The 17900-nt window shown below is 39.3% G+C and overlaps 1 protein-coding gene across 1 annotated transcript; it reads left to right on the forward strand.

Annotated features, from left to right (window-relative positions):
* Positions 1-758: 758 nt before the first annotated feature.
* On the forward strand, positions 759-8868 carry psmc5 (proteasome 26S subunit, ATPase 5). The gene is made up of 12 exons (XM_084077915.1): positions 759-800; positions 3107-3178; positions 3281-3350; positions 3478-3575; positions 3686-3742; positions 3891-4121; positions 6118-6244; positions 6640-6830; positions 7303-7401; positions 7530-7640; positions 7908-7994; positions 8663-8868. The coding sequence occupies exons 1-12, from the start codon at positions 762-764 to the stop codon at positions 8714-8716; spliced, it is 1236 nt and encodes a 411-aa protein (XP_083934041.1). The 5' UTR covers positions 759-761; the 3' UTR covers positions 8717-8868.
* Positions 8869-17900: the final 9032 nt, after the last annotated feature.

Raw genomic sequence — 17900 nt, forward strand, 5'->3', positions numbered from 1 at the left:
AGCATAACCTTTCACTATACTACTTGTACTGTTAATAATTTTGTTAATAAAGCATTTAAAAACTTGTGAAAGTATTTTATTTTGTACATTTTGATACCAATACTTTTGTAGTTTTACTCAAGTAAATTGTGAATTCCTTACTTTTACTTGTAACTGAGTATTTCTACAATGCAATATTGATACTTTTACTGAAGTAAGTAAGAAATGTGAGTACTTTTTCCACCATTGTGAAATATAAAAAAGTGTATTTACACATTCAGTCCATAGACTGTGATCTAGTAGTCATATAGGGGGCGCTGTGAGCACCTTGCCGGAAGTCTTGCATCATCTGACGAAGTCTGTGTTTGAGGGTTGCCATGTCCGCTCATTATAAGCGACTTGGCCTGTTTTTCTGTAAAGTTGCACAGAAAAAAATGGAAATATTGGTAGTTGCAGATTGCGGTTTTTGGGGCAGGTTGCATATTTTGGGCTTGTTTCCTAAATGTTGTTTAAAGCAGTGGTTTTCAAACATTTTCATGTCAAGGACCCCCAAATTAATATGCATTTGTTCATGGACCCCCATTTGAAAAGATTTAGAGCCCCATACAAGATTTGTGTTAAAATGTAAAAAGAAAAATCACAATTTCTTCAAGATTTTCTTGAAAATAGCAAATCTACAAGCTTGTAGATAGATCTGCTATTTTCAAATAGCCGAACGCTTCTTTTGGTCTTGTCTTCATAGACCTAGCTCCTTATTTCTCTCCCAAAATCTGGCAACACTGATGGGGTTTTCCAAGATGGAGACGGACGCCATGGATCATGTAAGTGCAGATTTCTACTCTTCTCTGTGTTTTAGACGTCATAGTGTGAATAAAACGTTGTGTTTCAGGCTTCAGGCGGACGGGCCGCCGTCAGAACGAAACGAGTCGCAGGAGCGTTGTGAAAATATAACGTCATTAATGTCAACTCAGTCAATAACAAACAATGACTCGTGCCGGTTTGCTGTCTCATTGTAGCTAGAAGCTAACAAGCTAACGTCATGGAGGCTATTGCTAAAGTTCACCATCTGTCAAACATTATAGTCCTCTGAACTTCTCTCTGTCGAGGTGTTTGTTAACTTACACTGAACTGAAAATATGATCATTAACTAGCACTGACATTGATTGATTGATTGATTGATTGATTGATTGATGTACTTTATTTAGTAAGACATGAGAACAGCACATGACAGTACATAACAGTACATGGAAGTACAAATTCGCAATACAAGGTCTACTAAACTGGATAGCTCAGTTAAGCACGTAGCTTGTTTAAGATGAGATCCCCACGCACACAAATCATGATGACATATAAGAGACAGACAGATATACACACTACTATACAGAATGTCATACAAACAGTTTACAGGTTACTGGTATGAAGAGTGAAAAATATGTACAAAAAAGAAAGAGAGGGGGGGGTAGGTTAGGTTAGGACATGGGGTAGGTTAGGACTTGGACAGGGGCCATTTTTGAATTGCAGCCTCCTGAAGGTGTATCTTTAGGGCATTTTTGAAAGTGAGTAGGGTTTTACACTCCTTTACTCCTTTTGGTAGGGCATTCCACATTTTAGATGAATAGCATGAGAAAGAGTTCATTCCCTTTGTTGTGCCAAATCTGGGTTGAACATGGTTTGTGGAGCTGCCTCTGGTGTTATGATCATGGACTTGATTAACATTTTGGAAGTATTTTGACAAATACAGGGGGATCCCAATGTTGTGGTGTATCTTGAAGACCAGGCCCATAGCAAGTTGCTGTACTCTGTCCTCAACCCTAAGCCATCCAATCCTAGCAAAATGGGCATGGGTTAGATGGGTTTTGTAATTGAGGCCAAGAAGTAGCCTTACAAGTTTGTTTTGGGATGTTTGGAGCCTTGTTTTTAGGGCCTTGGAGGTGTTGTGATACCATGAAGTGCATGCATAATCATAATGACCTCGTATGAGGGCCCCTACAAGTTCCTACATTCATATCTAAGTGGATGAAATGGGAAATGAGTTGGCACTTAAAACAAACAATGCAGTCTGGTAGAGATCAATTATTTTTAGGTATTGAAGTTGAGACATAAGCATATAATCTACACAATGCTGATCTGCTTATATTTCAACTTCAATACCTGGAAATAAATCATCTCTCTTGCAATGATTAGGGTTATTTTGAAGAGGGAAACATTTGATATGTTTTGGTCAAAACTTGTTTTTGCTAAAAGGTTAAATCACTATTCTGATAGTATTCATTGCTTTAGAGACTCGTTGGCTCAATAACATTTCTCTCTCACCATTTCTCCAGCTCTTTGATAAACAGATATTAATAACAGATAATACATTTTCAGGTGTAAGGAGAGTACCCAGTTCCAATTGTGTCTGCTCATTTCTTTGTGTCATTACTTTCACTTGTGTAATCTGTATCCTGTCTGAGTTCTCTATACTTATTGGATAAAATTGGTATCCTGACCTGAAAATGTACTTTCTGTTTAATAAAGAGCTGGAGAGACATGGAGACTCCTGTTACTGACCACTCTATATTATAGCAATGAGTACTATCAGAATATAGAGCCAATTAACACTTATTTTAACCAATTACCCTTCCATTAAGTGAATGCAGAATAGCATTCAGTCATTGTTTTATTTATCAGATGGACTATACTGTTTTTCGTATTGATTAGTTTGGAAAAAATGCAAACCTTGTTAGCTTCAAGAAGTATTTGTTTTTTTGTACAATTTGCCTGGGTTTCTCTTTACAATTAAGGCATTTAGCAGATGCTCTTGTCTGAACACATTTGGGACGGGAACCCCTTTCTGTAACTATACCTTTCAGGACGGGAACCCCTTTTGGGGTTCTTGTTGCTATGTACAGTATATAACAACATACATTTGTTGTAATCTTTGAATAAATATTTGAAGTTTTTCAGAAAACATAGGTCAGGATTTAGAAGGCGTTTTTAGAATCGGCCTCAGGTCTAAATGGGCCAGAGCAACAGACAAGTGCATCCTTTGCAATGTTGCTGTTGAAATACACATATACATTGTGATGTTGATCCTGAAAGAATGCAGCCCTAATTCTTACTCGTTAAATGTGCTTTGTCTCAACAGATGGAAATTGGGGACAGTAAAGGAGGCTCTGGCCTTCGGCAGTATTACCTGTCCAAAATAGAAGAGTTACAGGTGAGAGAAGATCATTTAACTCCTCGATTGTTCTTTTGATGTGTGTGACTGCACTGCTTCCTCGCCAGTCGAACTTGAATGTTTTATTTATTCCCTCTACAGTTGACAGTGAATGACAAAAGCCAGAATCTCAGACGTCTTCAGGCACAGAGGAATGAACTCAATGCTAAAGGTGCATCATTACTTGCCAACAACCAAGTTATCAACTTTTATTCTAAATAATATTTCAGACCATTCCTATGAGCAACAGAGTGTAATAACAAATTGTAAATTCAAATGCAACCTCTGCTCTGTTTTAGTGCGTCTTCTTCGCGAGGAGTTGCAGTTGCTTCAGGAACAGGGATCGTATGTGGGGGAAGTGGTTAGAGCTATGGACAAAAAGAAAGTGCTTGTAAAGGTGTGTGTATTGTGTATACCTGAGATCTGTTTGACAATACTAATGCAGAGGTAGCATACTATTATCATCCACTAGATGGTGGTCTAAACTGCTGCTCTTGTCATTTTCAGGTGCACCCAGAGGGCAAATTTGTTGTGGATGTTGACAAGAACATCGACATCAATGATGTTAGTACTGAAGCTTTCTTTGTTTATTATTTCGTTCTTATTACAAATGTATGAATAGTTTATTTTTAATGTTTGTATTTAGCACAGATAAACTGGACAATTGTTTTGTCACTATCGTCACCAACCAAATTCTTCAATCTCTTACCAGGTGACTCCCAATTGCCGCGTGGCTCTGCGCAACGATAGCTATACCCTGCATAAGATCCTTCCCAACAAGGTGGACCCTCTGGTGTCCCTCATGATGGTGGAGAAGGTGCCGGACTCCACCTACGAAATGATTGGTGGCCTGGACAAGCAGATCAAGGAGATCAAAGAAGTGATTGAGTTGCCTGTCAAGCACCCAGAGCTCTTTGAAGCTCTGGGCATTGCACAGCCCAAGGTACGTTACCCACAACACATAAAACAGACCCTCCGCCTTTCTGTGAAATTAGCTTTTTTTTCTATACAAATTATGACATCCCAATGAATTGCATCAATCCGAAGAGCGGCCAATCCGAACAGCGGTCAGGACCGATCAAATGAGTAAACTCATGCAAACCGACAGGTGTCTTTAGACAAGTGCACCCAAAACAGTCAGCGGTAATGTGCGAAGTCATGTCATCAAAGAGGTAACATTGTTAATGGAAAATATATTCTGGCTAGGTAGTAGCATAGCCTCACACGCCATCATAATTCTTACATTAGCAAACTGATGATTTCAGAGTTAAATGATGCATACCTAGTAATGCAACACTCACACTCCCATTCGGTTCATGAGTGCTACGCTAGCAGGCACAAAAGATAAACTAGAAAAAGTGAAATTTCACGGAAATTGCAAGCTGCGTGCATAATTTGAGGCATTTTGTTCAAAACGGACTAATCCTGCAAACTTTGGAAGCCAACCTTAGCCAATGAGGATGGAATATGGGAAATCGGACAGATCCGTGTTGATCACATGACTATATAGATACTGTGTACCGATTTGCATGACGTTTGGATAAAATCTGTGGTAGTAATATCAAAAAAAGGGTTTTGCACAAATCGGCCTCCTGGTGGCGCTATAACAGGCCCATGTGAAAAATTTGGGGCTGAGGTTCTGAATTGGCATCCAGGGAGTGTGTGTGCACTAGAGATGCGCGGATCGCGGTTTTAGCCGCGGTTGCCGCAGTTAACCGCAGTTTGGGTGGATTTGGGTCAATCAAATATAATTATTAATTAATATTGGATAAACCGCGGGTGAAATAATGCGGGAATTAAATTAATGATATATCAATCTATAGGCCTATAAAAGCTTTTGAAAAGCACTACATTTCACCGTGTGTGCGTTAACTGCGTTTGTAGTATTTTAATATTACGTCATTTTACACCAGGCACAAAATAGCCGCTCACTACATGTTGCTTTGCAGCCAGCCGGTGTGAGTACGGTGTTGCCAGGTAGGTTGCGAGAGAAATAAGCAGCCAGGTCTATGAAAACAAGCCCAAAACAAGTGCCAAACCTTTACAGTCTATGTGCCAAACAAGCCCAAAAGTCGCTTATTAAAAGCTTATAAAAAGCCGACATGGCAACAAAGTGGTTGAAAGCGAAAGTAACTCAATGAAGACGTGTGCTTGTTGTTACTATGGTTGTGGATTGTATACAGTCACTGCATAAATAGGATGATATAATTACCGCGGGTGGATGACGGATGGATAATGAATTTGTTAACGCGGATTCGGGTGACAAAAAAACCCATCCGCGCATCTCTAGTGTGCACAGTTTCACAGCGACCGGCCCGGGCCAACGGTGCGGGAGATTAGCTGCTCGCACACGGACAGGACACATGGACGGACGACGGACAGACAGGGTGCAAAACATACTCTCTCGCCATGCCTTTCGGCCTGTCTCATATCAGGATTTGTGCAAAGCTGCACTACCGTGTATCGGCTTCCTGAAGGCAGCAATTCATAGTTGCTGCTTAGAGGATGCCGGATGAACATAATTTGTATAAAAGGCATCTGAATGCTACCTGAGTTTTGGCTCCTGTACCTTCATTTTAAACCAGGTTTTTTTTGTAAAATATATATTTTTGATTTCATTGATAGATACAGTAGACTGACAGGAAATGGGGAGAGAGAGGTGGGGAGTGACACGCAGCAAAGGTCGTTGGGATTTGAACCCGCAATACACTGAATTAGCAGCCTAGGTGCCCGGACCACTACACTAGCCGTCCGGGCCATTTCAAACCAGTTCTTGGACTAGGAGTAATGCGTTGACAATTCACCTAAAAGAAATAAGATAAACATTAGCCATCTATTAGGTGAACTTGATTGGGTCATGAAATGTTTTTGCAATATGTACTGTATTTCTGCTACATTGTAAATGGTTCTGATTAGTCTGTCTAACTCCTTGTGACCAGGGTGTGTTGCTGTATGGGCCTCCAGGCACAGGAAAGACCCTGCTGGCCAGAGCTGTGGCCCACCACACCGACTGCACCTTCATCAGGGTCTCTGGCTCTGAATTGGTTCAGAAGTTCATCGGAGAGGGTGAGTTCCACACGGTGGCTCATTTAATTCTAAAATCAAACCTGGCCTCTAGATAATGGGTCCTCAGAGTTACTACAGGGGAGCTGCTAAATCTTATGTGATAGGAACCTTTTCTTTTTTTTACATTAACCACTTGAACCCTAGCATCCCTATTCTGAACATTAGCCGAAAATAGCAGATCTACGGTCTGCGAGGTTAATAGATCAGCTATTTTCCTAGAAGAGGTTTGGTGTAGAAGGAAAAAGAAGCAAACCAACTATCACCTAACTAACACAATTGTATACAATGTAGTGGGGGTCCCTGCTTCATCTGTCTCTGAGCTAAGGGGTCCTTGGCCTGAAAATGTTGAAGACCCCTGGTCTAGATAAAAATCTGAGCAAACGTTCTCGTTCCAGGTGCCCGTATGGTGCGCGAGCTGTTCGTCATGGCCAGGGAGCACGCTCCTTCAATCATCTTCATGGACGAGATCGACTCCATCGGCTCATCGCGCCTGGAGGGCGGCTCTGGAGGAGACAGCGAGGTGCAGAGGACAATGTTGGAGCTGCTCAATCAACTGGACGGCTTCGAGGCCACCAAAAACATTAAGGTAGAACACGCACATTATGATCTAAAGTCATGATCTAAAGCTGGGGTTTTTAAAGTGTGAGGTGCCAGAGCATTGGAGGGGAGGCACCGAGAGACGTGAGGTGAAAGGGACGGTCTGAGGGGATGGTCAACGGGAAGATACTGTAGTTGCGGCCGGAGATTCATGCAATAACAGTTGCCTAAATCTAACATATTATGAAGCACAGGAGCGGTCGTTGCTTTTGGTTTCTATTAACCGCTATCCTACTGCACGCTCTCATTCATGTGTAATGGCGTGTGTAAACTTCAACTTGGCAGTGGCAAACACAGAGCTATCAGCTGAAAGTGACGCATTCTGTTCACAAGGAAGACCTGACTCTCTGTATAATTGGTTTTCCTTTCAAGCATGTCTGTGATAAATATGTGTAGACTTTTTCTTCTATTGTTCAACTATGTATGATAATTCTTAACTTACCCCTGTTTATCTCTTCAAGGTCATCATGGCCACCAACCGTATTGACATCCTGGACTCTGCTCTGCTGAGGCCAGGCAGGATTGACAGGAAGATTGAGTTTCCCCCTCCCAATGAGGAGGTTTGTACCACCCAGGCACTTAGAATTCCTGTAGTTATACTCCCATGTTTGTGCGCCCCCATACATATCTTGTGTATTCTGCTTTTGACCGCGTCTCATTTCATTGCCCCCCCCCCCCACCCCTTCAGGCCCGTTTGGACATCCTGAAGATTCACTCGAGGAAGATGAATCTGACACGTGGCATTAATCTGAGGAAGATCGCCGAGCTCATGCCTGGAGCCTCTGGAGCTGAGGTCAAGGTACGGTTTGGGAGCCGAGACACTGTTTAACCACTTGAACCCCAGCGTCCATATTCTGGGGGTTAACATTAGCCGAAAATAGCAGATAGTGAGCTTGTAGATCGATAGATTTTTATCGGTCCGTAAAAAAGCATTAAATATTATTTATTAATCAGTCTCATAAAAATGTTACCTATTTGACTCTGCTTGGCAGTGAGATACAGTGTAGCAGAAGAACGCAGCAGGCTGCATTTCATTGTTTACATGGTGGGTTTTGTGTGTTGACAGGGTGTGTGCACTGAGTCAGGGATGTACGCTCTGAGAGAGAGGAGAGTGCACGTCACACAGGAGGACTTTGAGATGGCCGTGGCAAAGGTTTGTTAACCACACACAAATACTTTAAACTATTATAGGACTCTGACTGCATCAGATTTTGTTTCCCACAGGATCCAACACAAACGATTACTCTACTTCGGTTGAGATTAGGCGGTGAGCACCATCATTGTCGGATAAAGAATGACATTTAATGAATGAAATAAGCTTACACACATTGGTTTTAACCATACGTTCATTGTCCTCCAGCAAACCTAATGCTTTTTAGATATCAACACATTGGTTAGGTGATGTGAATTAAGCTCAGTCATTTCTTGCATAGGCTGGTTATAGCAGTGTTAATTTTGTGCAGTGTTGAAATTCTGATTTAGTCTTTTGAATAGCATACCATTTAGTTTTAGTCCTATTTTAGTCATCTGAAATTGTTTAGTCTTAGTCAACAAAATTAACACTGGGTTATAGCCATCCATGACCTTCATGTCTTCATCTCATGAGTTGATGAGATGAAGGTCTGGTAATACAAGATTAGTCTACCCGCATAGATATGACCGTATAGGCAGGCCATCATCACACTACATGCGTTTACAGCCACCTACTTTGCCTGGGGACCTGACGATGCTATTGCTCTGAATACCATATTACTGATGCTAACGAAGGTGTCTGTACCGTAACGTTTCTAAACTGGTATATTTGAATGTGGTTTTCACCAGGTGATGCAGAAGGACAGCGAGAAGAACATGTCCATCAAGAAGCTGTGGAAGTAACGTCCCTTGTTATTACTGAACCCCTCCCAGTGCAGACACTGCAGACACTTCCCATGCAAACACACATGTATATTTTTTTTCTTTTTGTTTAAGATTTGGTTTGTAATTGTTACCGAAAAGTCATTCTAAATAAATGTTGTCTCCAACTAAGATCGTGGGTGGTTGGAGTTTTCTTTTATATTAACTTGTAGACAGGGCAAAAGCTATAACAACCTGATTAACGGGTGTATCTAACTTCTCTCAGTGGTTCTAATATGATTTTTCGCGTAGAATCCATTTTTGCTCGGGCGATTTTTGTATTGCGCATAGTTAATGAGAGCACTTGCATATTTGATTAAACTTTGATTATGTGGGTGTAGGAGACGGAGTAATGTCTTTAAGGCCAGATATTAAGATTGTTAACAAATATAATGTGTATATAACATTTGTTTTTAGATAAGATATTGCAGATCAATTATGCAAATTAGATACATCTTTACATTTATTATTAATGCGTGAGTTCTTCATAAGAACACAGCAAAACTAATTATTTTAGTAAACTAGCCTAAATATTGTAGGGTCTAAGGTTGTGCATTAGGCTCGTACCCAGGCTTTTTGGTGTGCATTAGTCAGGAGAGGGACTTCCTAGCTTGCCTCGAGACACACATGCACACACACACACACACACACACACACACACACACACACACACACACACACACACACACGTCTATTGTGCCGTTATCGTGTCATTTACTTGTTTTTTCTATGGGAAATGTCTTGGAAGGGATTCTCTGGGAAGAGGCAGAGAGAGAACTGGATGCCAGTGAGCAGAGGGTGACAGTACCAGTTTATACCTCAGAAGATGCCACCCTCTCGTACTGGCAAGAATGTGCCAGTGCAGCTAAAGAGTGCAGGCATGAGGGATTCAGGCAGCAATGACTCTGCATTGGGAATCACACTGGTAGCGCACCACCTAAAGGAGGTGCCTTGCTACAATGGAAATGGGCCCATCAACAGTCCTCCAGGTTGAAATAAGGGCTCAACTCAATGGCTTGTCTGACAATGAAACTGAATCTGCCCACCTTGCCTTTGGAAGGACAGACGTTACATGCACAGACAATCCTCAGACCAGAGGAGAATTTGACCAGTCTGCCTTCGAGGATGACAATTGTCCAGTAGACGGAGGAGAAAAGCTATCACAATTTGTGTCATAGGTAGGGACCAGGCTAACAGCCAAGCACTTAATCCAGTGCCTTGTTCTTCAAGTTTTTCCACAGTTAATTCAACACATGTGTTTGTATATGGACTCATTTTAATGACCCTGCATTCAAATAAAATGAAATAAATACAATAAGATATAATCAATTTAATTATATTACTGAAATAGAATGTGACCATGAATCATAATTGTTTCACAATGACTCATGTGATATGTCATTGTCACTCTGTTAACACTATAGTTCATATTGTTGTTAGATGTTTGATAATATATTACAGATTTTCTTTTATATTATAAAAAATGTCTGACAGACATATATATATCCCACGGGTCTACTATCCTTTTTCGCCTTTATCATAAAGGTTGCTGGACAATATATAGAGGATGAAATGCATAATATATTAAATAATATAAAGGTAATTTTGAGTCATCAAAATTCATTATCAAAAAATTTGTTAGAATATTAATTTTAATGTATTTAATTGTAGAAACCACCTACATTAATCTTTAGAAATAGTCTGTACAGGGGAGGATGAAAAAATAAATTAATACATTCATATAAGTATTTTTTTAAGGTAATTCTACATGTTTCGGTAGTGACATATTTAGGGAGAGGAAAGATATTCCAAAAGATTATGAAAATACAATATGATAATTGACTGTACTTTTACTAAATATGTGTCCCTTAGATCTGGTGCAACGCGAATATGGTCAAAGTCTTTCCAAAATAGAATAAAAATTTCACACACACAATTCGGTAGAATGGCTCATATATTATTATTATTATTATTATTATTATTATTATTATTATTATCATTATCATTATTATTAGTATTATTACAAGGAGTGGAGCAGTCCAAATGTCCCATAGCCTGTATGTCCCAGCCACCCCGCCCCCACCTATACCTGCCAACCTAATTATAGAATAGCAGATCTAGAAACTCACAACACATTGCAATCCGTTGTGAGTGATGGTGTAATTGTCAGGCTTTCAGCTTGGCGATTCCATGTTCAAATCCCAGTCCTCCAACAGTTGATGGAGTGCTTTAAGTTTTCGAAGGCTAAAATACAAAAGAACAACTCAAAAACACAATAAGTCAAATCTGGGGTGAACAGGAAAGTTACAATATTATGCAGCTTTAAATGCTGAAGTATTTCAACTTTACTAACTGAAGGCTAACATACAACAGAATGTTTCAACAATACTTGGAGACATCTGCTGTGAGTCACTGAGCGATGGTGTAATGGTCTAATGCTCAGACTCTCAGCACAGAGATTCCATGTTCAAATCACAGTTGTTTTACATAAAGAAATTCAAAACCATCTAATTCAATTATCTCTTCCTGCTGTAAAGTAGGCCACAGGGCTCTACTCTTGTACAAAAGCCAATGGATGGTTTCTTTTGATTGACCAACAATTGACTTGATTGGGTAGCACTTTACAATAATGACCCGTTATAAAGCATTTATAAACGTTTATAAGTAGTTTGTAGACTATTTACAAATCATTAACAACCTGTTTGTTGACATTCGTAAATGATTACTAAAACCTTTATAACTACAGTTACAAATCATTTGTAAAGTATTAGTAAGTAGTGAACTATTCATGAATAAGCCATTTATATACATCTGTAAAAGATTATTAAATCATTTGTAACGACCCATTCTAAAGCATTTATAAACGTTTAAGCAGTTTGTAGACTATTAACAAATAATTAACAACCTGTTTATTGACATTCGTAAATGATTACTAAAACCTTTATAACTACGGTTACAAATCATCTATAAAGGTATTAGTAACTATTCATGAATAAGCCATGTATAATACATCTGTAAATGATTATTAAATCATTTGTAACTGATGTTACATAATATATACAAGCTATTGGTAGCTTGTTCATGTTTAACATATGCTTTGTTAAACATTCCTAAAGTATCTATAAATCCTTAGTACATGTTATTATGTGCCCTATAGTAAAGTGAAGACAGTTCATCATTTACAACTGTCTGTTAATGTGTTTGTTCATGTTTAACATGCTTTGTAAAACATTCCTAAAATATCTATAAATCCTTTGTACATGTTATTATGTGCCCTACAGTAAAGTGAAGACAGTTCATCATTTATGACTGTCTGTTAATGTGGACTTTCTCCTTACCTGTTGCAAACTACCTGGCTTTCATGAATGCAGACACCAAACAATTACTAGAATTATCATTCATGTTAAGCAAATGATGCGTAAGACATTCGCAAAGAGTATGTAAACCATTTGCAGACGTTATCATGAGCCTGAGCCTAGTTGCTTCTTTTAGGCTTGTTTTCATAGACCTGTCCGCTTGTTTCTTTTGCAAAATCTGGCAACACACTGATTACCTGCATTACACCTGCAGTAGCCTGCTAGGGAGGAAGTGAACAGTGATGCAGTTGCAGACTGGACAGAAATATGTCTAATTCATGTTTTATGTGTTTTAACTGTCTTGTTGCAGGTGATCGAGGTAACATAAAATGGCTAATCTTACACACATGAAGTAGCATTATGACTAGGGGGTATTTTGATGGTGGCTGTTTGTATCCACAATGTTTGTTTTGATGTGTAGGCTAGTAATGTCCTCCATGCTTAGCAGTTTAGCTTAGCAGCTAAAGCTAACTTGCACTGGGAGGTGGTGACTGCAGAGGCTCCAAGCTGCTACTCTGTGATTCTGTTGTGATTAATTTCTTTGTTTAAATGTCAGTGTGTGTGCTGTGGCCAAGAGTTGCTACATTTTATATCTTAATAAATTGTTGTATACTTGTATACTATATAACGTTACTTTTGCCACTTTTTGATGTCACATGTTTTACTAATCACTGTCTTCACTTTACAACAAGGCCCATGATAACGTTAGCAAATGGTCAACACACTCTTTACGAATGTCTTACGAATCATATATTAAACATGATTCTAGTAATTGTTTGGCATCTGCATTCATGAAAGCCAGGTAGTTTGCAACAGGTAAGGAGAAAGTCACATTAACAGACAGTTGTAAATGATGAACTGTCTTCACTTTACTATAGGGCACATAATAACATGTACTAAGGATTTATAGATATTTTAGGAATGTTTTACAAAGCATATGTTAAACATGAACAAACACATTAACAGACAGTTGTAAATGATGAACTGTCTTCACTTTACTATAGGGCACATAATAACATGTATTAAGGATTTATAGATACTTTAGGAATGTTTAACAAAGCATATGTTAAACATGAACAAGCTACCAATAGCTTGTATATATTATGTAACATCAGTTACAAATGATGTAATAATCATTTACAGATGTATTATACATGTCTTATTCATGAATAGTCATAAAATACCTTTATAGATGATTTGTAACCGTAGTTATAAAGGTTTTAGTTTCTTCGGATTTTTTCGGATTTAACTTTCGTTTCGGTGGTGACCAACTTTCGTTTTGGTAGTTTGATTACAAAATGTAAGTTGTGTAAAAAATAATCTGACTATACTAAGTTGTTATTTGTTTGTTTAAGTCAGGCTATACTCTACTCAGAGTCATAAGTTTACAAAATGTACTAAAGTACAGTGAACGTCTGTGCGGTTTGTCTTCATCACTGAAATTAACGTACATGTAAACTGATATAAAACTGCTGTCATGTGCAGTTGGGGTGAAGAAACACAACCATTTCACCCCTAATAATACGTATTTGATTTGACATCCTGACTTGCTGCTGTAGCTGAGGCTTGAACTTGTTACCTGCGGCTCACTAGTCAGTGACTCTATCCATTCACCTACAGCTGTTTCCTTGGAATCTGTGGTTCTGAAACATTTTGTTGTCAACCCCCCAAATTGACATGTATTTGGGCAGTGGACCCCAATGTGAAAAGATGTAGTGTCAGGGCCCCCCATGAAAAAGATTTATATTTATGCTGTAACACATTTTTTTAAAGTTATTTGTCTTGTTTGTTGTTCAAGTCAAAGCACCAGGAAAGCTGTACTTGTCAGCCATCTGTTAGCTCAATGGGTTGAGACGCAGTATTCATGATCCAGAGGCCATGAGTTCAAATCCCATTAATGTCTTTCCTATGATTCTTTCCTTTGCAGACTGGCTTCCAGAAGATCAAGTGAAAACTACCAGGAAGGCTATATTTGTCATCCAACTGTTAGCTCAATGGGTTGAGACGCAGTATACATGATCCAGAGGCCATGAGTTCAAATCCCATTGATGTCTTTCCTTTGCAGACTGGCTTCCAGAAGATCAACTGAAAACTACCAGGAAGGCTGTACTTGTCAGCCATCTGTTAGCTCAATGGGTTGAGACGCAGTATTCATGATCCAGAAGCCATGAGTTCAAATCCCATTGATGCCTTTCCTATGATTCTTTCCTTTGCTGACTGGCTTCCAGAAGATCAACTGAAAACTACCAGGAAGGCTATATTTGTCATCCGACTGTTAGCTCAATGGGTTGAGACGCAGTATACATGATCCAGAGGCCATGAGTTCAAATCCCATTGATGTCTTTCCTATGATTCTTTCCTTTGCAGACTGGCTTCCAGAAGATCAACTGAATACTACCAGGAAGGCTGTACTTGTCAGCCATCTGTTAGCTCAATGGGTTGAGACGCAGTATTCATGATCCAGAGGCCATGAGTTCAAATCCCATTGATGTCTTTCCTATGATTCTTTCCTTTGCAGACTGGCTTCCAGAAGATCAACTGAAAAGTACCAGGAAGGCTGTACTTGTCAGCCATCTGTTAGCTCAATGGGTTGAGACGCAGTATACATGATCCAGAGGCCATGAGTTCAAATCCCATTGATGTCTTTCCTATGATTCTTTCCTTTGCAGACTAACTTCTAGAAAAACAAGTTAAAACCACCAGAAAACCTGTAACTCTCAGCCAACAGCATAGCTCAACTAGTAGAGCGTCTGTCCAATGACTTGACTTGAGTGGGTTCGATTCCCACTCGAGTCAAGTGTCCCCGGTAACTTGGGGCAACGGATAAATTGACTGATATCCTTAGTGATGCTTCCCTATGCAGACTAACTTCTAGAAAAACAAGTTAAAACCACCAGGAAACCTGTAACTCAGCCTACAGCATAGCTCAACTGGTAGAGCGTCTGTCCAATAACATGACTTGACTTGACTTGAGTGGGTTCGATTCCCACTCGAGTCAAGTGTCCCCGGTACAAGTTAAAACAAGTTAAAACCTGGTGGTTTTAACTTGTTTTCTAGAAGTTAGTCTGCAAAGGGAAGCATCACTAAGGATATCAGTCAATTTATCCGTTGCCCCAAGATACCGGGGACACTTGACTCGAGTGGGAATCGAACCCACTCAAGTCAAGTCAAGTCATGTTATTGGACAGACGCTCTACTAGTTGAGCTATGCTGTTGGCTGAGAGTTACAGGTTTTCTGGTGGTTTTAACTTGTTTTTCTAGAAGTTAGTCTGCAAAGGAAAGCATCACAGTAAAGACACCAGTGGGATTTGAACTCATGGCCTCTGGATCATGTATACTGCGTCTCAACCCATTGAGCTAACAGATGGCTGACAAGTACAGCCTTCCTGGTACTTTTCAGTTGATCTTCTGGAAGCCAGTCTGCAAAGGAAAGAATCATAGGAAAGACATCAATGGGATTTGAACTCATGGCCTCTGGATCATGAATACTGCGTCTCAACCCATTGAGCTAACAGATGGCTGACAAGTACAGCCTTCCTGGTAGTATTCAGTTGATCTTCTGGAAGCCAGTCTGCAAAGGAAAGAATCATAGGAAAGACATCAATGGGATTTGAACTCATGGCCTCTGGATCATGTATACTGCGTCTCAACCCATTGAGCTAACAGTCGGATGACAAATATAGCCTTCCTGGTAGTTTTCAGTTGATCTTCTGGAAGCCAGTCTGCAAAGGAAAGAATCATAGGAAAGGCATCAATGGGATTTGAACTCATGGCTTCTGGATCATGAATACTGCGTCTCAACCCATTGAGCTAACAGATGGCTGACAAGTACAGCCTTCCTGGTAGTTTTCAGTTGATCTTCTGGAAGCCAGTCTGCAAAGGAAAGACATCAATGGGATTTGAACTCATGGCCTCTGGATCATGTATACTGCGTCTCAACCCATTGAGCTAACAGTTGGATGACAAATATAGCCTTCCTGGTAGTTTTCACTTGATCTTCTGGAAGCCAGTCTGCAAAGGAAAGAATCATAGGAAAGACATTAATGGGATTTGAACTCATGGCCTCTGGATCATGAATACTGCGTCTCAACCCATTGAGCTAACAGATGGCTGACAAGTACAGCCTTCCTGGTGCTTTGACTTGAACAACAAACAAGACAAATAACTTTAAAAAAATGTGTTACAGCATAAATATAAATCTTTTTCATGGGGGGCCCTGACACTACATCTTTTCACATTGGGGTCCACTGCCCAAATACATGTCAATTTGGGGGGTTGACAACAAAATGTTTCAGAACCACAGATTCCAAGGAAACAGCTGTAGGTGAATGTATAGAGTCACTGACTAGTGAGCCGCAGGTAACAGGTTCAAGCCTCAGCTACAGCAGCAAGTCAGGATGTCAAATCAAATAGGTATTATTAGGAGTGAAATGGTTGTGTTTCTTCACCCCAACTGCACATGACAGCAGTTTTATATCAGTTTACATGTACGTTAATTTCAGTGATGAAGACAAACCGCACAGACGTTCACTGTGCTTTAGTACATTTTGTAAACTTATGACTCTGAGTAGAGTATAGCCTGACTTAAACAAACAAATAACAACTTAGTATAGTCAGATTATTTTTTACACAACTTACATTTTGTAATCAAACTACCAAAACGAAAGTTGGTCACCACCGAAACGAAAGTTAAATCCGAAAAAATCCGAAGAAACTAAAACCTTTATAACTACGGTTACAAATCATCTATAAAGGTATTTTATGACTATTCATGAATAAGACATGTATAATACATCTGTAAATGATTATTACATCATTTGTAACTGATGTTACATAATATATACAAGCTATTGGTAGCTTGTTCATGTTTAACATATGCTTTGTTAAACATTCCTAAAGTATCTATAAATCCTTAATACTGTACATGTTATTATGTGCCCTATAGTAAAGTGAAGACAGTTCATCATTTACAACTGTCTGTTAATGTGTTTGTTCATGTTTAACATATGCTTTGTAAAACATTCCTAAAATATCTATAAATCCTTAGTACATGTTATTATGTGCCCTATAGTAAAGTGAAGACAGTTCATCATTTACAACTGTCTGTTAATGTGACTTTCTCCTTACCTGTTGCAAACTACCTGGCTTTCATGAATGCAGATGCCAAACAATTACTAGAATCATGTTTAATATATGATTCGTAAGACATTCGTAAAGAGTGTGTTGACCATTTGCTAACGTTATCATGGGCCTTGTTGTAAAGTGAAGACAGTGATTAGTAAAACATGTGACATCAAAAAGTGGCAAAAGTAACGTTATATAGTATACAAGTATACAACAATTTATTAAGATATAAAATGTAGCAACTCTTGGCCACAGCACACACACTGACATTTAAACAAAGAAATTAATCACAACAGAATCACAGAGTAGCAGCTTGGAGCCTCTGCAGTCACCACCTCCCAGTGCAAGTTAGCTTTAGCTGCTAAGCTAAACTGCTAAGCATGGAGGACATTACTAGCCTACACATCAAAACAAACATTGTGGATACAAACAGCCACCATCAAAATACCCCCTAGTCATAATGCTACTTCATGTGTGTAAGATTAGCCATTTTATGTTACCTCGATCACCTGCAACAAGACAGTTAAAACACATAAAACATGAATTAGACATATTTCTGTCCAGTCTGCAACTGCATCACTGTTCACTTCCTCCCTAGTAGGCTACTGCAGGTGTAATGCAGGTAATCAGTGTGTTGCCAGATTTTGCAAAAGAAACAAGCGGACAGGTTTATGAAAACAAGCCCA

This window comes from Gymnoscopelus microlampas (genome assembly GCF_963454915.1).
Source record: "Gymnoscopelus microlampas genome assembly, chromosome: 14".
In the NCBI taxonomy this organism is placed as follows: domain Eukaryota; kingdom Metazoa; phylum Chordata; class Actinopteri; order Myctophiformes; family Myctophidae; genus Gymnoscopelus; species Gymnoscopelus microlampas.

Bases quoted from the DNA above. Each gene is read 5' to 3' on its own strand.
- psmc5 (XM_084077915.1), top strand. From the start codon at position 762: ATGGGGTTTTCCAAGATGGAGACGGACGCCATGGATCAT. The intron at 3,351-3,477 runs GTGCATCATTAC...GCTCTGTTTTAG, and splicing joins GAATGAACTCAATGCTAAAG to TGCGTCTTCTTCGCGAGGAG. The intron at 6,245-6,639 runs GTGAGTTCCACA...TTCTCGTTCCAG, and splicing joins TCAGAAGTTCATCGGAGAGG to GTGCCCGTATGGTGCGCGAG.